The sequence below is a fragment of the Chlamydotis macqueenii genome, chromosome 3 (assembly GCF_036417535.1).
Source record: "Chlamydotis macqueenii isolate bChlMac1 chromosome 3, bChlMac1.mat, whole genome shotgun sequence".
Taxonomy (NCBI): Eukaryota; Metazoa; Chordata; class Aves; order Otidiformes; family Otididae; genus Chlamydotis; species Chlamydotis macqueenii.
This window is the reverse complement of record NC_141558.1, coordinates 108,704,828-108,726,880: the sequence shown is the minus strand read 5'-3', so window position 1 is coordinate 108,726,880 and position 22,053 is coordinate 108,704,828. Positions and strand designations below refer to the sequence as shown.

The 22,053-nt window shown below is 41.7% G+C and overlaps 1 protein-coding gene across 1 annotated transcript; it reads right to left on the bottom strand.

Moving 5' to 3' along the window:
• Nucleotides 1-3,040: 3,040 nt before the first annotated feature.
• Nucleotides 3,041-10,152, bottom strand: VIP (vasoactive intestinal peptide). Its single transcript, XM_086744962.1, has 6 exons — nt 9,941-10,152; nt 9,361-9,481; nt 7,730-7,870; nt 5,589-5,708; nt 4,813-4,921; nt 3,041-3,329 (listed from the first exon to the last, which is right to left on the bottom strand). The coding sequence occupies exons 2-6, from the start codon at nt 9,471-9,473 to the stop codon at nt 3,321-3,323; spliced, it is 492 nt and encodes a 163-aa protein (XP_086601088.1). The 5' UTR covers nt 9,474-9,481; nt 9,941-10,152; the 3' UTR covers nt 3,041-3,320.
• Nucleotides 10,153-22,053: the final 11,901 nt, after the last annotated feature.

The following is a 22,053-nucleotide window of genomic DNA, read 5'->3' as shown; positions in this document are numbered from 1 at the left end:
TAGGAAGTTGTGTCTATACTTTGGATCCAAGACACTCATTTTCATATTTTTAAACAGAAAATTTGTCTCAGACTCTCAGGTGGAACAAATAGTCATAGCCTCTCAAGCACATTTAAAATATCAGAGGAGTTGTTAGTGTTTTATTAATTTTTAATGCATTTTTACCAGCTGTTATTTTAAAATGTTTTGTCAACTTTTGTAATTCTCATGGTTTTATACACAATTCTGAGGGTTGCCTGTGAATGGCTGATGACTGTATAGATGCACACAAGCATGCAAATCCTCTCTGTAGATTCAGGACCAGAAAATATCCCCTTCCAGTGCTGGTAAAGATGCACTTAAAGAGGATTCTGACCCTTTTCTTTAGGAGCAAAATGGGGTATGTCCAAAAAGCAAACCCCACTCAATAAAACAAAAGATAACTAGTTCTGTCCTCTCGTAGATATTCCTACCCTGTTTTAGACATGAAAGTCTGGAGAAACATGGTGAGAAGTTTCTTTAACATATACCCCAATAACCCTTCACTGTTTTGTTCCTTCCTCCAGAGTGGTTGCATTCTCTCTGCCAGTGATGCTCCTCTAAATCTCCTGGGTGTTTGTTTTCCTCCTGGCAGTCCTCTCAACGCTCTTTGGAGCTGCCCCTTTCATTCTCCTAATGAAAGCAACACTTTGATTCCACTCTTATGACATTTTGCAAATGGGTTGTAAGGCTGGTGACATGTCAAGACTCACTGAAAGACTGAAAATTGATCTCATTCGGTGAAATGTTGCAATTTTCTCTTCAATTTTATCATTTAACCTTACCATAACCACTGTGGAGTTGAGGTGAACAATGTTACATCTTCCACAATTAACTAGTCTAAAAGAATTAATTGGGCCTTACATCTCCTATAGAATGCCAAAACTTGCTATGATAAGTTAAAAGCCATCCTTTAACATAAATATCAAGTCAGGCATATTATTCTGGAGGTTAGTATCCCTCCTCTCAGTGCTAGGTTTTGCTAAAATGGACATAAAATTTAGCATGCCTCTCAGAATGTCTCTATTTCCTAACCGTCTGATAAGGCTATGACAGTACTATTTCAGTTATTACAATGAGAGTATTAATTTTGTATTTTATAATATATATATGATTTCCCTACTAAGTGCCCCTTTTTCCTGTAACCCACTCTCCATTGTAACAGAGAAAACACATGTTCTAAGGTCTAAGGTTCTGCAGTTTTCTGTGAGGAATAAAATATTGTGGACATTAAACATTAGACATGGAAGACAAGCCCTTCCATCTGATGCTTTAGTGATAAATTGGAAATAAATTTAACAATGCAAATTTAGGCAAAAAAATAATCTGGAATTGTGGAGTCAAAAGTCTGATCACTCCAATTTTTGTTACTTTAAATTGAGTGAATGTACATTATGTGTATTTAAACAAAAAGTTCTGTGCATGAAGATCATAAACAGCTTTGCTTCTGTTTAATTTTTTTCACTTCCTTTTTTAAAAGATTACTTATCACAGAAATCCTAACAAAGTCCAAACTACACTGAAGAAAATTTCCAATTAGGTACTTCAGCATCAGTCTGTTAGTATCCTTCAAATATTTCCAAAGCCATTTTTGCACTCAAATTTTCAATAAGATAGGGATTGGGAGTGGATCGCCATTAGTACATCACTGTTCAAGAGAAGACTTCAAAATTACATGTAACTTTTCTGAATCATTCGTTGGCTTAGGCAGAAATAAATTCTTTTAAGGCTAGATAGAAACAGCAATAATAGCATCTGATCTGTGCAAGATGGTTTTCTTTTGACATGCAGTTGTCAATACTCAAAAAACCTGCAAATCAGAAGGCTGCATATTTATGAGAACCAGTCTCCATAAATCTCAATTTTATCATGTTTGAAGCTTCCTTTTAAACGGGAACAGTAAACTTGTAAGTGAAAATTGTAAATCAGTTTTATCGCTGTCTATGTGTGCATATGTATGATATATAAATACACTTGAAATTCCAGACTGAACTTGTAAGTAGGTCTGATAAGTTTTTCTACTTCAAATTTCATCTCTTTCTAGGAGGTGGGAGGGGAATCATGAGAGCACTATGGCTGGTATCATGCATGAATACACATTTCACATGTTATGCATGTGGTACCACGCACTTCCCTTACTGCAGTGGAACTATCGGTCCTTAAAACAATATAATTCTTTAGAAAATTATCCAATTCATTAAATCTACGATTTTAATAAAATATTCACAGCAACAGTGAATCAGCTGCAAATTTCAAGTTCCATACTAAGCTACAGTGATCTTAAGGTGAACAAATAGGGACTGGAGGCTTACTTGCATGTTTTTTCTAATATAACATGGTATGCCTTAGCTAAAAAATCTTCCTGTACTACAGTAGATACAGCACTTACTGGGACCTCTGCTGTTTCAGGTACCTGTAGCACTGATTCAAACCAGTAATAGTTTGCTATGATAATAAAATTAGTTATTGTCTGCATATTCTGTAAATGACATTCATTGTGAAAAAATAGTAAAGTGTCTTCAGATCTATTTTATATGTAAGGAATAGTTTCATCATCAAAGCTAGAGACCATTAAATGTAGAATAACCGGTGACTTTAGGCATCAGACAAATCAAGGGATAGCATTTTTGCGTGCTTTGTCAGCTAAAAAGGATCCAAAACACGTCTGGAAAATAAAGGATACATTTCTGGTCTTAATTTAGTTTTTATATTGTGAAATATTGAAAATGTGAACAGGAAGGAAAGATGCCGTCAGAGGTCAAATAATTTGTAATGCTTTTTCATTTTCTCTAGCTGCTTGGTAAGCTGCTAGAAAAGCATTCCCTTTTTCTCAGCTGTAACCTTCAGAGATCTTTGTAAGGCATTTTTACACACTTGGCACACTCTTTTCCTCACTTTTTTACACTTCTTTATGAAGCTATCTGGAAATGTATCCCTATTATCATACAGGCTTATCTGAACTTGTACCCCACCTAAAATAAGCCAATTAATTGGCAATGACGGGCTCTTTTCAGCTGAAAACTCATTTTCAAATGAATTTATTGAAGTAAAGGATTTACAGCATATGGACTCACAGACTTCTCATGAGTTAAACTGGCATCCATATGTACAGCTTTCAGTAGAGAACTCTAGAGTAATATTTACAATGTAAATATCAACTTTTATTACATAAGAAACAAATATATCACAACTTTCACTTCACAACATATTTGTTCTGGTTTGATGACAAAAGTCATCTCTTTGAAATACTATGTGGAACTCAAAAATAACTTGTTCTTGTCACAGACTTTACCAGGTGTCCTTCAGAGGTCCTGAAAAGCAAAGGAGAAACATGTTTTAAAAGCCATTCTCATAAGCAGTTGCATCGTGCTGGAGATGAGAGACAAGAAGTAACATTTAATATAATACAATTGCTGTGCTTGGGGCTGAGATGGAGCTATTCGCAGGAGCTCGGCGAACATTACAGCCAGCAGACAGGGCTGTAGGGCCAGGAAGAAAGGTTGAAGAATCAGGCAAAAATTACAGCTCACTTGGAAAACTGTATCCTTGGAATGGGATACAGGAGTTCAGGTTGCTTGACACAGACTAACTACCTCAGCAACCAGGCACTGCGATAAAGCCACCAGTAACAGTCAATACTGAGTAAGCGATTCACCTATAGGCAGATCTGGATCATCCCTACGGACCATAAAAAAGCACCAAAAATATTTCCAGGAAGACACTCACGACCTGCCGCACCACTATTCGCTCTCACTTAGTCAGTGCCAGAAGTTTTAAAAGGCACAAAATCCAGGAGCAGGTATTTTTGAAATAATCTTCTCTAGAAAGAACATTTCTTTCCTGAATCTCATCACTTGGAAATTGTTTTGTTCTTTGACACATAAGCAGTTTATGTTCTTTCTAATCTTTGGGAACTTTAGAGGAACTGCCACATTTGTGGAAAGGAAAAGAACATTTTCGTTCGGTCTTGGAAGGAAACAACAGTTTGGAGAAATGTCTTTTCTGTCCCCCTGCTCCACCGCAAAAAATGTTATCTTCAGGGGCACTCTTTTTTCTAATTTGTAGTTCAGACACAGCTGAATGCCAAAAACCATCTGTCATCAATGTCATAATACACTTTCGAGCATACCAAGCCCGATTAACTTCAACCCTTTCAATTTGATGTCCCTGTGAGTGCTGTGATGTAGAAGGGTTTACAGCTCAGTAAACCAAAGAAACATATTTTTCAATGACTTATACAAATAGCAATAGCTAAACAGAAAACAGTAACTGCAATATCTGCGTGTCAGACGATCCGTGCAGCATGCCTTAGACGGGAGTCAAGTGCTTTCTTAGTGCTTAGGGTTCGTGTTGCTGATCCTCTTAGTTCTAGGGACAACTGCCTTCTAATGAAATGTATGTTAAACAAAATGTGCAGCTTTTCTCTTTTTTTTTTTTTAATTAAAGGAAATATCCTTGAGGTTGCTCTCTGAAGAAATAATAATCTTTGTAATTAAAAATGAGTCAATTCTGGTTTTATGCCGCAGCGCACACAAGCTGAAACACCCAAGTGAGTTAGGTGCATTATTAACGGTGCCATTTAATTAGGAATTTTCAATAACAGCAATCATGGGATAACTTAATTATTGTTATTGAAATGATTACTATATTCAGACACAATCCCTACAGAAACACGTGGCATTTCATGGAACATGGCTCTGTTTTGCTGATAGGCCGTACTTCACATATGACTAAGCTCATTTTACGAGTCAAGCCAGCCGACAGATAGCAAGAGGGAAGGAAATCTGGGCATACCAGTGGGAGGTGGCTCAGCAGCTCGTCTACGGAATCATAGTTTTCTGAAAAGGAAGGTTCAAGAATTTCTGCTTCATCTCGAAGTTTAGCGGGGTTTAGCTCTTCCTGGCTGTTGGAAATCAGAAACAAGTTTTACTCCTCTCAGAATGAAAAGCAAAAAAGCAAGCGAGTAAGGCCACCTTCTAACTGTAGCTATTGCATGTTTTGTTACACTTACACCAAAGTGTTATAAATCACATGAAACAGCATGTTTAAGAGGTGAAGAGACATTATATTTAAAGCAGTTATCTAAATGAGTGAATATATAAGCAGAATACAAGCTCTACAAAAACATATGCTGGCACTTCTCACCTATACTGATTAGGTCTTCCTGGAACTTCTAAATTTTTGGTTTATGTGCTTACTTAAAGGCAAATTTTCAACAAATAGTGCATTTTCTTTATAAAATTGTTGTTCATGTTCCATAGCTCTGCAGATTTTTCTTTAAGAGGCTTTTTTAATAAATAAAACCATTTTAGGAATCTGTCTGAAGCTGTTTAAAATTGCCAGATGCTGTCTCCTCTTTATTCTTTTATTCTAATCTGATTGTAATGTCTGTTCCAGTCTGGAAGAAAACGCTGTCTGTATTTGAAAACCACGTTATAAACTACATTATAAAGACATTAATGTTTATTGCCTTTTGTTTGTCCTCTCTGTATACATACATGAGTATAAATCTTTTCTGTCTTAATACCATACAAGTATGGAAACATTATATATTTGTTTTCTTGTCGTACCTTCTTTTTCCAGTTAAAACTGAATTTAAGTATTTCTTCACAGCCATCTGCTTTCGAAAGCGGCTGTAGTTGTCAGTGAAGACAGCGTCAGAGTGGCGTTTGACAGGACTGTCCTGGGAGCTGGTAATACAACAATGACAAAGGAAAAATTAATAGATTATATCCATTTAAAAGAAGATACCATTAAATGAGTGCAACAAACTTTACAATGTTGACTAGCTAAATAAAACCAAATTTTCATTTCAGCTTTCACTTCCAGCTATGACTTTGGGTCTTTATTCTGTTGAAAAGCAGCCAATGCTTCCATTGCTTACTACAGATTTTAGTGACAAGGATCAGATCCTAAGGATCGGTATTCGGTCTTTTGGGGCACACCTTCCACTGATTCCTTCTGCTCAACTCTTGGCTAACCCACATAGTTAGGATCCATACTCAATGATTTCTAGAGTCCCTGAGCCAGGAATTCTGCCAGATCAAATGGCTGAGTGTGAATTTCATTACTCCCTCCCGCCTGATGTCACAACCCAGGTTATTCTTTTTAATAAACTGACTTTATTCTGATTTCTATCATTTGTGTGTATTTTAGTACAATGCCAAGGTGCAGAGTGGTTTAAGTCACAGTAAGCTCTTAAAGGTCACTGTTCACATTGAACTCAGCGAGGACAGAGCCTGCCTCTGAGGAAAGTAAGAGTGTAGCATCACATAGCTGCAAATGTTTGTTTTAAGGAGGCATTAGAAGACAAAATACACCTTGTGAAATCCAGACTTGGAGGCCTATGTTTCCTGCACAATCTTGGGAAGCCTCAGTGTGTTCTGATTTAAATGACCTGTGTCAGTTTACAGCACATGAGAAAGTGGCACTCTATGTTCTGAAACAAAGGCAGCATTGACATAAACGCAGGACCTAATTTTTACTCAGCTTTTGAGCATGTGAAGTAGGCACTCAAAGGAACTGTCATATCGGGTCAGATCAAAGTACTCTACTATTCCATTCCCAGGAGTGCCCTTTAGCTGCTGTTTAGGGATAAGAAAAGAAGGGAAGTACACAGCGATCCTTCCCGGCATCCTGCGACCATTAATTTATGAATGTCCTGGTCTGGAAGTTGCATACAGATCCCCTGTCTACGTACTTGACTCATTCTTTTTCAAATCTTTCTATAATACAGCTCTCCCAAACATCCTACTGTTCTACAGTAAGAAAAAAAAAGCATTCCTTTTTTGTTGTCACTGTAAACTAATAATTTCTTAATTTCATTGAGCATCCCCCTGTTGTTGTGTAAGTACCGAGTAATCAATCGGTTTGTATTTACGTTTGCCATTCATCCACCAAGCTAGCAAAAACACTATCAGATAAAAAACTAGCAAATTAGCATGATAACCATTATGATATTGCCAGTATTTAACATCAGTGCTATGTGCAGTGTCAGTTTCTCGACCCCTCACAGCTGTATCAGGAGTAAATAGTAACATACTCATTTAGTAACTAACACCACCATGTTGTTACACAGGATTTTCAGCTCCCCCATTATTATACTGTTTTTTCTTTCATTATCTCTACATCATAAAAATGAGAACTTAGGTACAGAAGGGTAAAAAATTGCTAATGAAGCCAGCTAGCAAAAAAACTCTACCTAATGTAAGTGTCACCTCACCTAACTCGTTTTCTAATAAGCGAATGTAGATATCTCTTCACAGCAAGTTTAGCCAAAAGATGGCTGTAGACAGTGGTGAAAATTCCATCAGCATGCCTTGCATTTCTGAAATGGACAATAAATAAACTCCACAATACAACCTGGGTTCATATCATTTCGATAACGTTCATTTTGCAAACATCCTGCTTTCCTTAAGTTATCTATTGTACATATTAAGTTAAGCTAATTTCATAAAACAACTTCCAGATTCTCACAATACACTTTTCAGCCCTTGCTGGGAAGTGAATGAATTCATCATGCCAGAATGGCAACACAATCAACATTTCTGCAGACATTCCTACTGCTACCAGTATTGAGCCAGAGGCCATGTGACTTTTTTCTGTAATCGATTCTTCCTTTCCTGTTTCTCAGTTTGAAAATGTGACCAATCTTTCGGCATAATTCAAGCAGCACATCATCATTTGCATTTAGGATAACAAAGAAACTCACCTGTCAATAATTCTGGACAGATCGAAATAGAATTTCTCATTTTCAGGTAATGTGTTCTGCAAAATGTCTGATTCAGACTTTAACGACCCGTGGGCACGGTCAGGTTCACTGGCTCCATCAAATGGCATTCTGTTTCCCAGTCTGTTGGAGAAGGAAACCGTGTGAAGTACAGTTAGCTGAGGACACTCAACACTTCACCACAACTTATGTTCTGGTTTGTGTCCAAACGCACATCCACTTACTTTCATCTGTAAGGCATTTTACAGTAGTCTGGATAGAAGAAAAATCACTTCCAGGTATAATACATGCTCGGTGACAGAGTAATCAACGTAACAGATCCTTCTCTCTAATGTGCATTTTCTAGATACACGTTGTCATTGCGCGCAATTTATTCCAGCAAATAGTGCGTAATGTATGGCAATTACAGCTCAAGCGACAACCGTGAGGCTTTTCACAACAGGCATACTTTATATAAACGACGGATGGAATTACCAGCCTCCACCCATGCAAAGTGAAAACAGTTTCCGTGAAGTACTTACCTTCCAATTAAGGCCTAAAATGTGCATTGAAATGCAGTATGAAATGCTTCTTAGGAATTCTCTAAAGAAAGTAAATACACCCTCAGGAACTTCAGAGGAAATATGAATTGCAGCCGTGTATCTCGACGTGACTTTGTTTTCTCATGTTTAAATTCATTTGCCAATTGCAAGTTTAAAAAGTTTCACACTTCACCTTTTAAAATGTATCATGGCAATTGCTCCATATAAACCGATTTATAGTTACTTCATATTTTCGTAAACTGCTGATCCTTACTATGCGTCATGTTTTGTCACGGGCAGCCTGACTGCACAGCAGTCCTTCCTCCTAGCTGCTCTGAGGTTCTGCGGCTGACAGCAGGCTCCCATCGCTATCGGAACCCCCTGCCTACCACCACGCGCAAAAAAACACGTACTAAAATTAGGATAGGCTGCTGTCCTTGTGATTTTACAGGTGGTGTAACTATTAGTACTACTTATTCATCTGAGTCATGTAAGACTTCTGTCTGGTTAAAAAAAGTAAAGTTGTTGTCTAAAATAAGCCAACTCGTCACGTCTTTGGAAAATCTGTCGCTCTGCTGGTTTGCTATACCGCTTTTCACGGGTCTTTTTACTCTTTGCCTTCCCCTTCCCTAAATGCCAAACATACCTTTCTTTAATCTAGTTAGACAACTAATAACAACTTTGACAGTTCAGAGGGTGCTGCAGTGCAACCACCACACCTCAATCTGCCCAGACCGCTTCCCCTCGTTCGCGACGAAGGGATTTTTAATCGGTCGGATTGTGCTGCTGCACATCTCTGCTTTTTGGCAGACACCCCCCCCCCCCCAACTCTGGACTTCGGAGATACTGGAGTTCTGCCCCGAGAAAAACCGGGGCTGTGTCGCGGATGGACGGGCGTCCCGTCCCACAGCTGGCTGGCACGCACACCCTTCCGCGACATCTACACGCAGTGGGGTCACCACTCCCCAGACCGTGGGGCTGCCTCGGAGTGGGGGTGCGTGCTTTGGGGAGGGGGGATTTAAAGGGCAAGGTGTCCCGACCGAAGCCTCGGCGCGGAAGGGAGCGGAGCGCGGGGAGGAGCGCGGCCCTTACCGCGGGACGGGGGGGAAGGCGGGACCCCGCGGGGGCAGCGCCCGCGCCCGCCAGCAGAGGGCGCTGAGGAGGGCGAGGGCGAGAAGGAGCGGGGAGGCGCCGCGGAGCTCCATGGCCGCACCTGCGGAGGGAAGAGCGCAGCCGTCACCCACCGACCCCCACCAGCCACCGACCGCCACCGTCACCCCGGCCCCGAGAGATGCCGCCGGCAGCGGGGCCGCCGTGGCGGGGGAGCTGCCGGCGGGTGGGGAGAGCTGGCACCCCTCCTCTACCCCTCCCGAAGGAGACCCCTGGCGCCGTTCGAGGGGCAGCAGCTCCCCAAGTTTAGCGACCTAAAAAAAAAAATTAAAAAAAATACCCCAAACAAACAAACAACAAAAAAAACCCACATACATTTTTTTTTGTGCAGCGGTAAAAAAGATGGGTCCCTCCCCGGCTGCCCTGGGCGGTCAGACTCGCCACCCGACGGCCTTCCCTGCGTGTTTGGGAGGGAGAAGGAGGAAGAGGAGGAAGAGGACCCTGGGACACCCTCATCATCCCCCTGTGAAGCGGCCGCTGCCGCGGACGGAAAGTTACTCACGGAGCGGCGGATCCGTCGGTGGGGCTGGCGAGGCGGGCGCGGAGCGGAGCGCAGCGGAGCAGAGGGGAGCGGAGCGCTGCTGCTGAGGGGCCTGCGCCCTGCCCCGCTGCCCGGCTACCGGGGCGGCGGCTGAGGAGGAAAAGGAGGGTGAGGAAGAAGAGGAGGGTGAGGAAGAAGAGAAGAGCTCCGTCCCGCCGCACGCTCTGAGCTGCCCGCCGCGCCGCCGCGTTTTATAGCGTTTACACGTTTCTGCTTCCGAAGGAGCAATCACGTTACTGGGGAGACGTCACCCTTCCCAAGGGGACGGCCGCTTTGGTCAGGACAGTCAGAGACTTATATTTAATTCATGAGCAGCCGCGCACCCTACCTCCCTCTCCCCATCCCCCTCTTCCTGCCCCCCCCCCCGTCATTATTTGATTTATATTAATGAGTTGGTTTTGCGGGGAGCAGCGCCCCGTCGGCAGTCTGGTTGGAGAGCAGGCGGGGGTTGCAGGGGACACACCACACCACTCCCCCCCTGCCCGCACCCGGGACGCCCGGGAGGGGAGGCGGCTGCACCCCTACACCACGGGGACCCCCCGCTCCCGCCCCGAGTGCTTCCCCGCGGAGCCCCCTCCCCGGCCCCAGGGCTACCCCATTCCCCAGCTCTTGGCCGGCGCTCGCGGGCTGAACAGGTCCCTCTCTGCTCCCAGCCCTCTCTGCCGGGGGTCCCGGCCCGGGCCGCGCCGTCGGATGGGGCTGCGCGGCGGGGAGCTGCTCTCAAAAACCCAAATCTTTCTACGGGATTTAGCTTGGGTTTAGCGGGCGGCAAGGTGTTGGCCAGCCTTTGCTTTTTCGTTTGAACCGCGTGTGTTCGCGGGGAACGGATCAGCCCCCCACATCCAGGCACCGTCGGTGCTCTGTAACCAGCAGAATCTCAGCGCAGGTACCCGCTGCGCTGGCGCGCAGGAAGCGCGGCCGGCGCGCATGTTAAACTCCTTTGCGCGGAAGGGGGCTCAGCTCCTCCTGCCAACGTGTCTCAAGCCCAGACCTCCGGGGCTGGAGGCACTTGCCACAGCAAGGGAGAATCGAGTAATTTTCAAGCCTTCGATATTCTCCGTCGAGTTTTCCCTGCCTCAACGAGATCTGGGGGCAGCAGGGAAAAGAAACACGGGGGAAGCGGGCGTGGGGCCCGCGGGCAGGGCTGCTCTGCAAACACCTCTTCAGTGTCGCAGGGTGTCTTCAGTGCCTGCCCTGCCCTGGAATATCTGCCAAAGGATCGCGGCAAGAATCTCAGCTGAAGAGGTCATTATCCTCCTTTTTTTTTTTTTTTTTTCCTTCTCCCCTCCTTTGGGTTTTCTTGTGCCTCTAATCCTCCTACTCAGTAAGTAACGATCGTACCAAATCCGTACAGCTGATTTCACCATTTCTTCTTACTTCTAATAAGTTTCTCTGTTTCATGTTTCACTAAAGGTTAGGCAGGCTCAACGCCAAAGATTCTGCGATTCTTAATCACATTTTCTAATTCAGTTACATAAAAATTAAGTTAATTAGATTAAAAATGCCTGGAAATTTGTTTCTCAGATGACAGCTGTGACTAAAACCAGAGTTCCTGCAGTAGTCTAATTTCAGGAAATTTTCCCCTTGTTACTACATAACTAGAGGTCGAAGAAGCAATTCCGCTGTGGAATGGTGAGATGAGCATCAATAGCACCCTACCGCCTTCACCCCTCTGAACATCCCAGCTAAGGGCATGTAGACATTGTGCTGGATGCACGACCTGGGGAAAAATTCAATGAACTTCACCCAAATGCTTGAAAGAAGAGAGAGGAGGAGAAACACCCTCCACCCCCTCAATCTCTTGGCTGCTGTAAAAGCAAACCCTGCTCCCCAGCCCCACTCCCACCAAGAGTACTGCTGCAGGAAAAGCCCAAATCCTGCCTGGCAGAAGGAACTGGAGAAAAGATGAGAAGTTTCCGTTCAGCACGCCCAGGGTAGCGCCGCCTGGAGAGGGGGGGTCTCACAGGAGTCCTGCGGTGAGGAGGGGAGCCACCAACTAAATCTGAGGGATCTGTGATTAAACAAGGCTGTTGTCGGTTGCTATGTGTGAGCTATATGGGTGGCTGCATGCTGTGAGGAAATGTATGTAGACTGCACTGCCAAAAAAAAAAAAGTGAGACTCACTGGTAAATCAGTACTTTTTTACCACACTGTACCATACCACACCACACCGCATCATACCGTACTGTGCTGTACCATACCGTACCATACCATACCCCACCCACTGATTTACCATACCCGGTAAATCTGGTTCGCTGGAACTTTGTTCCCCTTTTCACAGGTAGCACAGTAGACTGGACAAGGGAGTAACATGCTGTAAGGCCAGCTAAAATGGCCTCAGAACCTCTCTAGGGGTGGTGATATTACTGAAAAAAAAAGCCTCCCTATAGCCCCTTTAATGATCTGAGCAATCTTTAGGGCATCTAGTCTTACAATACCATCTATTTTCCATATTCTATAGACGAGAAACTGAGGCATAGAGAGATCAAGTGAATTCCCCTTGTTTACCCAGGAAATTTCCGGTGGAGCTTTGAGTTGAGCCCAGATGTCTCAAGCACTCTTCAATTGCACTAATAATTGTCTGCATTTCCCTTTGACACCCTGCTGCACCCACCGTCTCCTCCTTTTGAATCAAGATAAACTGAAGAAGAGATGCTACCTCCCCCTTTCTCCTTAGTCCTTCCTCTCATTTCTCAGGAGGATTTTCATTGAGGGAGGTTGTTTTGGGATAACGGAGAAGGGCTTAGGGTGGCAATCAAAATTTTCTCTTTTCCATTTTTTTTTTTTTAATTCCTGAAGCTTACATATAGTATTATTTCCACATCATTTGGAGAAGTTTTGATAAGAGAAAGTTGTTCTTTATAAACAGACAGATGGAGAAAAGCCCCTTTTCTGTAGGAGTCCTAAGTAGGTCCTCTAGGCAGATGGACTTTTTCTGGATGGTAACTCCTATTGTCTTCTACTGACAGAAACTTTACCCTTTTAGAAAAGCATGACTTGGAAAAAAAGTAGCGCTTGGAAGCTTCTCCAGGATAACAATTAAACACAGGCAACTCTTGGGAAGTCAAGTATTTTGCAGTGGCTGTTGCAGGAATCCTGCTGCATAGCAGCCCCACATTTACTGAGCTGTTTATCTTTGGTCTATATGTTATCAAATATTTTTCGTTACCTTTCACTCTTGCTATATTTTTGTTAATGTTTCACTTAACAAAAAAAAAACGGTTATAATCATAAAATGGCAATATTTGGGAATGATGGAAAACCAATTAGACAAGATTGAGCAAAGAGCAGAAGCTTGTCTGAAAGTTTCTCCTACCACTCATGTACAAACTTGTGTGATGTATATATAAATCAAGTATTACCTAAAATAGCTACATCGTCTGGGGGAAAGAGATTTGGGAGATTTTAGGTTTGTTAGTTAGATTTGATTACTATTTTTAGCATGTAAAACTGTGCTGGAATTGATGGACTAAAAAAACTCTTAATGCCAAATCCTTAGATGAGAGAAATCTGCTTAGTTCCACAGTGGACCTGCTTAGCATTTACCAGATTTATCATGTAATTGTATTTTAAAAAGAGAAATTACATCAGCAATAGAAATACAGTTTTACTTCAGGAAAAAAAAAAAGAAAAATAATAAAGGAGTTGTTTCAGGACTTGCATATTATATCAGAAAAGGAAACTTCTACTGACTCATGAGCTCTGCCTCACGAATCTTTGGGTCTGCAGAATCTCCCTTGTGCATTACAGCTCATGTTCCTTTAGATGAGTTCAGAAACTCTGCCTTTGATCCCATAGTCGTATCACATTGATCCATGAGTTTTTAGAGCTTATAGAGCAGATTGATGAAGCACTATCATTCAACAGATAGCAAAACAGCTTTTCCAGCTTCCACAAAACAGAGAACAGAAGAAATATCAAGAAACTGTATATGAAGAGTAAAAAATGCAAATAAAAAGTGATAAACTAACCTGTACTTCTCTAATCCTTTAGTGGCATGATTAGCATAATCTGCAGCTTCTGCTCTCAGCACCCTATTGCATTGGTGGGTCCCACTCTCCCATAAATGTTCATATTCCTCAATATCACCTGGTTGGAAAAAATGGATGGGGTCACTTGTTGAAACTTGTCTCAGCTTCACTCTCTTTGCAGCTATCTCTGAATGCTTCTTGGGAGAAATAAGGAGAAAAGCATCAGTTCATTCTTTTAGGTTAGTTTTATTTCAAAAGCACAGTCCCTGTTCCATCATACCTTTAGCTTGCAGACTCAGAAATGTGATAGTAAACAGGATAAAGCACAGACAAATATTTTGCAATTGAAAACTCATTAATTGCCTCCTACAGCAGAAACGTTCAGCAGGCTGTCCAGGGGTCACACAGGTGGAACAGAGGAGCCTTCATTTCCCCTCTCACCCTTCTTGAGCCCTGCTTTCAGGTCACAAGTGTGGATCCTCAGAGCAGAGTCATTAACTGCAGTAAACTCCTGCATCAAGTAAGTTATATTAACAAACACACCTATCACGTACAACACCTGTACAAGTCCCTCCTGTTCCAGGTGGTACCTTGGCATTATGACTCTGTGTGGGCTAACAATTTTCAGAATCAGTTTTCCAAATCACCGGAACATTTGGATTATGCCCATTACTCCCAGCCACCCTTCCACCTCTTGCATTTGTATGTCCTGACGTGTCATTAACACAGACACGCTTGATTAAAACTTCCCGGTAGATACCACCATGAGCAAAAGGCATGCAGGAGAGCTACTGACTCCAGTGGTTCTCCCAGAGGTCTTCTCCACTGGTCTACGTAGGAATACATTTCCATACCCCCTGCTCCCTCACCCCAAAGTGCAATCTCAGCTTCTCAAAGCAGTTGGGACAGACATTTTATTCTCCAGGTGTTTTTGCTGTTTGCTATGTGCTTGAACTACTGTTTCATGTCCATCTGGTTCATGGTATGCAGCTGTCCTAGAAATGTCAGTCCAAATTCCTTCTCATTATTTAGCATGGACTTGATGCTTTTGCCATCCCACTCTCAATGTCACACACATATATTCTGCACTCATTCCTCAGGAAGATCCATGACTACACAAGCTTTAACAGAAGCTTTCGTATTTCTTGTTTTCTTTCAGAGCAATCTCATTTTAAAGCTTCACTTGTTTAAATGATTTCATTCACCTTAAAACCCAGAAAATCATATAATAATACAAAGCTTGTCAGGAGGCAGAGTACTTTCTGGTTTGGTCATGTTGAGTATTCTTTTTTTTTAACAAGCTATCTGAAATATGTCCTATTCCTACCAGGACTGTTATGATCTTCAACCTTCAGCAAAGGATCAGATAATACTTTCATCACCAGAAATGTGTGCCTTCTCCTGCAGCTGTCCCAGCCCATTCTTCTTCTCTGCAAATCTAAAATAACCTCTGTATGTGTCAAGAATGTAGGTCTTTAAGATGCCACAGCATTCAGAATCAACTTCCCACCCATTTTCAGCCGATTGCTTTGCTTCACAGTGTTTCGAGGTTTCCTACGTAAATAAACTTGTCTATACAAAATCAGATTTTCTATGGTGAACCTTTGATGAATGGCTTTATTTTTCATGATATGCCATCATACATAAGTTTTTCTAAGCTTATACCTAATTATCTAAACAGATATTAAGAACAATCTTTCAAACCTCTGTCTCCCTACATTTTCCCCATGCTTTCAGGCCTGTCACCTGTACTATATGACACTTTATGGATGTTCTTTTCCCTCTACCTCTACAAAAGGAACATAAAATGGAAATAACCTCCAGAATCCCTTCAGATTACCAGTTAAAAGCAAAACCAATAAAACAGCATCACAGAAGGAAAAGCCTGGGAGCCTTAGAAGAAAAGCCCAAGAGCAAACATGCCTGGGCCACCTTATCTTACTCTGATTCACTGTTGACACTCACCTTATGGAGTTTGGGTGCAATTTTATCGGAAGCTTGGGGAATCCAATAAATTAATGATGCTAATGACTAGGAGCACATCTCCAGATACAGCTGAGCTGCTAGAATTCCCTTTGCCTTCCAACCTACCTCCTATACTGACTGCAGAAAACTCATAAAGTATCACAGAATTTAGTCCATTTATACATTTCGAACTGTATGACTGGAATGTTTCACAGGATATATACCGTAACATCTATGCTGAAAGGACTGGCATATTTCTCCAATTTTACATAGATCCTTTTCCCTGTGTATAGTACAAGATCCTGGCTCTAGACTGCATGGCCAAATTCTTTTTGTGTTTCCCAGTGAACATTGCTACTATTGCACTGTCTGGAAGCTTGTGAGAGCAGACATATCATCTCAGGATACAGAAAAACCCACGTCACTTGGGCTGGAAGGCACATCTTAAGATGCTAATTATGCCAGGATAACTTTATCCCTTGAACTGACCTAATCATCACAAGTTCTTTATTTACCAAGCTGAAAAAAGCAGCCGTCTAAAAGCTATGGCAGAAACAAGCTAAAAATGCTTCGGTCTCAAGCAATTACCACTATTGTCTTCACAGAAAAAGAGCTGAGGGAGATTTTCTAAAACTGTCCATGTGTATAAAGGGCATAGTGTAACGTGCTGTCTCTTAGCTCTACTCTAAGCCTAATGTAAGTTATTATGGCTGTGAAAATCTGTATTCGCATTTAGTTTCCATGAAGAAGCCACATAGAAGAAAGTATCAACCTATTAGTTTACCATCCTTAATAAATTATATAATTTGGATTTAACAGTTTTCAATATTAGTTATGGAAGAATTTTTGTAGTGTTCATGGAGAAGAGAGACAAGTTCTAACCTAGTTTATCATTTAGTTCAACTCCACAGGTCACTGGAGCAAACAGTAAACTTCTACATCTTGTTTAATTGGTTTCTTGGCCAATACATCAATGGCTCATTATCCTTTTTATCCTGCATGAAGCATTAAGAATGTTCCAGGGAACATAGCACCGCAGTCAATATATTCCTCTTTATTAAGTAGACATAAATAGATCCAATACCAGTAGAATTCTAGGGGATCCTCACTAAGATAAAAGATTAATAGGTACAGCAACACCTTTAATAGCCATCATATGTGCTGTCATCATGTATGTGTATAGTTATAGTCTGCATTTTGGGGGGTTTTTTGACATGATGAATGAAAGTGCTTTCTGCAGAAACAAGCGAAACATTCAGCGCTGGTGCTAAAACAACTAATGCAGTATTTTCATTTCTATTGATTGTTAATATTAAAATGTTGCTAACTGTTGAACCTAAGCCATGGACCTTAACACCTTGAAATTTGCTAAACTTTGTGCTCAAATCATAACAAAGCATGAATTTTTAAGTGATTGATCTGTATTTGAATCTTGCTTCTGGTGATTCTGTGTCAATCATGCAGTTACATTGACAGCTGCACAGTCAAAATAACTGTATAACTCTTTTCCAGCATGTAACCAGAGGATTTTTTATTATTATTTCATAGTAGTAGGTAATTATTTCGTACAAGCTTTAAGTACAGTTCCATCTCTCTGAGTCACAGATAGTTTTTTTTCTTACCTCACAAATTTTCTGGTTTAATAGAAAAATATTCCATAGATGTGGAATTACACAATGGCTCTATAGAAAATTATGTCACACAATGCTGTGTGTGGAAAGCAGAGCAAAGTTCATCTGTCATAGGTATTCTTCCTTGCTCTTGTTTTGAGACATGCTCTCTGGTTGCTTCTAGGTGCATCAGCTCAGGTGGGAGCATTGCCACACAGAGTTTTTCAGAAAGGTTAGAAGTTCATATCCAAAGGGGACTTTTTTGTCTATTGACATTACACAATGAGTGTTGCCATTTTGAACACTGGATTCAAAGGCCTTCAGAGTGAGGAGGCAACAACAATTGACTCAAGGAGGTTTACCCTTCTCTCAGATCTTGGAACAAGTACATTGAATAGTATAACTACGCTTTTTGAGAGAGTGGGTAGCATAAATCCATAGCCCTGTCTTGGCCTCTGTTCCCTTACGCACAATGTTCCATCCAGAGTTTTATGGCTTAGAAAGCTCATCCTCAGCCCAGCTTGTGGCCCAGGTGTCTGTGATCGAGCAAGGTCAAGGATCAGCTCCTCCCAAGCAACAACAAGGGCTGCATCTCCCAACTTGACTGACAACTGTCCGACTAGGAAAAACTTACTGATTATCAACTTGGAAGCTGATGAGATTATTAATTTTCAGTGTAGTCATATTTTACTCCTAGCTACCTACTGTGGACACTACCCAGTAAATAACTGTGTGTACTCATAATGTTGCACACAACTCTGCTTGCAGAGTTTGAGCACACAGTAAAAGATACTCAGATAAAAGTGTCCTAATAGTGAAAAGGATACAAGGTCACTCAGCAATGCATATCATGTACAAATTTAAGAATACGAAAATAATCCATGAGCAGGAGTCACTAAAACAATTCCAGATTCCTTTCTGCCTTGTCCTCCAGACAGCTCCAGACGAAGCTGAACTCAAAGCAAGATCTCTCAGGATCTATCAGAATATAATACATTTTATCAATTCCTCGTGCTGTCTAGAGGCAGTAGAGATTAGAGACAATCTTTCTATAAGTCTGTAGGAGATTGTCCTGCTGGGGACAGTTTGTCTTCAGACAGTTTTGATTAGAAGCAGGATCACTGTAATGTTGGCCTCAACAGCCAGAGGAGAGATTGGCTCTCTGATGCTAGAACTGTCTTTGCTGAGCTTTGCTTTCCAAACCCACCCCTAAAATGTCCCCCCAAATGGTGCCCAGAAGTGATATTTAGCAGAGTGAGACTCTAGAAAAACTTGTCTTTAGTCTTTCTTGCTGTCATCCCGTCTCATAGGCACATCATCCAGAGAGATGAGATGATGCAAAAAACCACCTCTGTTGAGCAACAGAAGTGCCAAGACACGAACAAATCTGTGATTAAGGAGTTTCTAACTCTGCTTTCACATCAAATAATAGAAAGGAATGGCCAAGCACTGATTTACCATGACCTCCATTGTCAGCCCCTCTTGTGTCTGCGTAAGGACGTAAGGATCACAGAACATTTTACATGCTCAAAGAGTGACTGGGCAGCTGAGATGAGCAGAGTAGTCTTTTCACAGAGAGGAAACTTTTAACAAACAGAAATCACTTGGCAGATACAAATTTTGGTTTTAAATTGGGTTTAAACTAGTTCTTAAACTAGAATTATGTGGTTTATGGCATTATATTCTAATTCAGCAGTTATTAAATATATGAGTAATCTCACTGCAGTCAATAATACAGCAATATAGATTAAATAGTCGGTGGTCAGCCAGAGCATTTGGAGGGTTAAGGGTTAAGTGTGAACAACCTGTTTCGATGGATTGGGCCTATGTAGCAAGGACCTCAGTTGTGTGTCTAGCATGCCTCATTTGCAAGTCTACTCCTAAAGAACAGCAATATATACTACACTATATTTCTTACCTTTTTTTTTATTCACTGTTCTCTTGCACCGATAAACGAACAGTTAGCCTTGAAAGTTTTTGACCACTAATGACTGAGATTTTGAGTACAATGTCAAGCTCAAGAAGATTGTCTGAAACACAGGCTGAGAGAGTTGGGGCTGTTCAGCCTGCAGAAGAGGAGGCTCCGGAGATATCTTATAGTGGTCTTCCAGTACCTCAACGGGGCCTACAGGAAAGACAGGGAGAGACTGTTCAGTAGGGCCTGTTGTGACAGAACAAGGGCTAATGGTTTTAAAATAGAGGAAGGTAGATTTAGATTAGATACTAGGAAAAAAAAATTTACAATGAGGGTTGTAGAACACTGGCACAGGTTGTCCAGAGAGGTGGTGGATGCCCCATCCCTGGAAACATTCAAGGCCAGGTTGGGTGAGGCTCTGAGCAACGTGATCTGGTTGGGGATGTCCCTGCTCCTTGCAGGGGGGTTGGACTAGATGACCTTTGAAGGTCCCTTCCAACCCAAACCATTCTATGATTCTATGATTCTATGATTCTTGGTTTGTTTTTAAATCTTTGTTATGCCCAACACTGGAATAAGCTTTTAAATCATCTAGGCATTCAGTGTCTTACAGGCGCCTTGAAAGAAGCAGGATCGTAGTATGCATGCCTCCATGAACGTAGTAAATGCATTTAAACATATGTGATGATATCTAGCCTTCAGCACCCATAAAATGTCTTTGAGAAGGCATGCAGATGCACATGCTTTGTTATGGATTAAGGATGATCAAATCATGAGAAACCCTTTCAGGCATCTTTCTGGAACACTGTCAGGACATTAAACACAGTCACACTTCACTGACTTTGCAAAGCCATGGTAAATCTGCCATTCTCCAACTTACTTGGATTAGTTGAAGCCTTTCTTAGCCTACACTGAGCTTTCTCAGTCCCTGTTTCTCTCCTCTATATTTTTGGGTTTACTGGGGACATTCCTGATGTAGAGCAGGTTTCCTGAGTTGGTGGAAGAGATGAAAATCTGCAAATGCTTAACTTCGATGTCTCAGAGAGAGTTTGATTTTTTTTTAAAGCTAATACATTTCAAACGTGGTTACATGATGTGGCAACATATTTAATGTTCAGTTTCCTTTCCAGAAGTGATTCCGTGCCTCAAAGCATTTAGACACTTCAGAAGACTTTATTTAGTGAATGTGCAAGCACCAAAAAAACCATGGGTTTGAGTATATAGGAATTTTTACAAGAGTCAGTTTTATGTTACCCAAAATGTTCAAAAATATCTGCATTGTGGATTAGTGCATTGTAGAGTTGTAAGAATTTTGCAAGGCAATTCAAAGTTTTACTGAATGGCATCTGTCATTTAGTACTGACAAAAAGGTGTCTGTTTTTTTCCATTACATCTGCCCAAGGGATTACAGAAAAAAAAAAAAAATCAGTGCTTTGATGCTGGCAAACTAGTGCTGGAGAGCTTATTACAGGCAACCCAATCAATTCCTCAAAGTGATGCTCTGGATAACAAAGTCTTCTTTGTTATTTGGCAGAACAACAAAAGAATGGGCTAGAGTGAAGACCTGTATATTTTTATCATCGTATTTATCCATAGAGAGAGATATGGAACTAAATAGAGAAGCACTAAATGAGGAAAAAAAATAAAATTCTACAATCCCTCTAGAAAAGGTTTAAAGGGAATTCTTCCCTCCTACAAAAATAACTTTAAAAGATCACCAGGGTATACAGCACAGGAGCAGAGCATGGGCAAAGAATGAGACTCCTCCTTGCCTCTCCAGCGTGCTGCAACTCCAGCCCTAGCCTGGTCGGTCTAGAGGCTGAAGATTCACCCCATTCCAGTCCACAGCCAGTCATTGGCAACTTTTCCATACATGTCCAAAGAAATGCAGAGTACTTCCAGTTGTGATTTGTTCTCTTGTCAAGCTGGAACAAGAAAGCAGCATCACCTTTCCTGTGTAGTCATCAACGTGCTGCCATAAAATAAAGCAGATCGATACGGATGCAGGTCCGCCCTGAGCTAGATAAGAATAATTTTGCATTCCAGTGCCTTTCCATACTGTCCCTAGTCATAGGCACATCAGACAGTTATGTCCTAAATCAGCAATCCAATTTCCTGCTCTCTCGGTCCCATCACTCTGCATAATCCCTTTCATGATTAAGCTACTCTTGTTTAAAAGAACTCCTTGCTTTAAAATAGTGCAACTGCTCTTTCACAGCCATCAGCACACAATTGATTATGCTGTTAAATAGATGAAAATATGTCTCTGAGGCAGAATGTCACCGGGAAAGCAGACAGGAAACATGTTTACTGAAATAGCTCCGTGATCCAGTCCACGTCTATCAGACACTGCCGCCCTCGTGCAGTAATGGCATCAGAAATCTGATGGGAGCCAAAAAGCTTCTGTAGAAGTTTAAAGCAGAAATGAGACACACAAACCAGACTTCTCTCTCACGTTGCTTCCTCAGGCTGCAAACTGTCTGGGGGCAAAAGCACGGGATAACCCCCAGCCCTCCCCTAGCAGAGCGAGGGCAGAGATCCTCAGTGGTGTCACTGGCACTGCTGCTACAGTGCGAGGCAGAAAATCAAGCTGGAAAAGTTCCCTCTTTCTTG

Coding starts and splice junctions, on each gene's coding strand:
- VIP (XM_086744962.1), bottom strand. CDS start 9,473: ATGGAGCTCCGCGGCGCCTCCCCGCTCCTTCTCGCCCTCGCCCTCCTC. Junction 7,871..9,360: donor GCCTTCCCCCCCGTCCCGCG/GTAAGGGCCGCG, acceptor CTTCTCCAACAG/ACTGGGAAACAGAATGCCAT. Junction 5,709..7,729: donor CTGTCCAGAATTATTGACAG/GTGAGTTTCTTT, acceptor TTGTATTACCAG/CTCCCAGGACAGTCCTGTCA.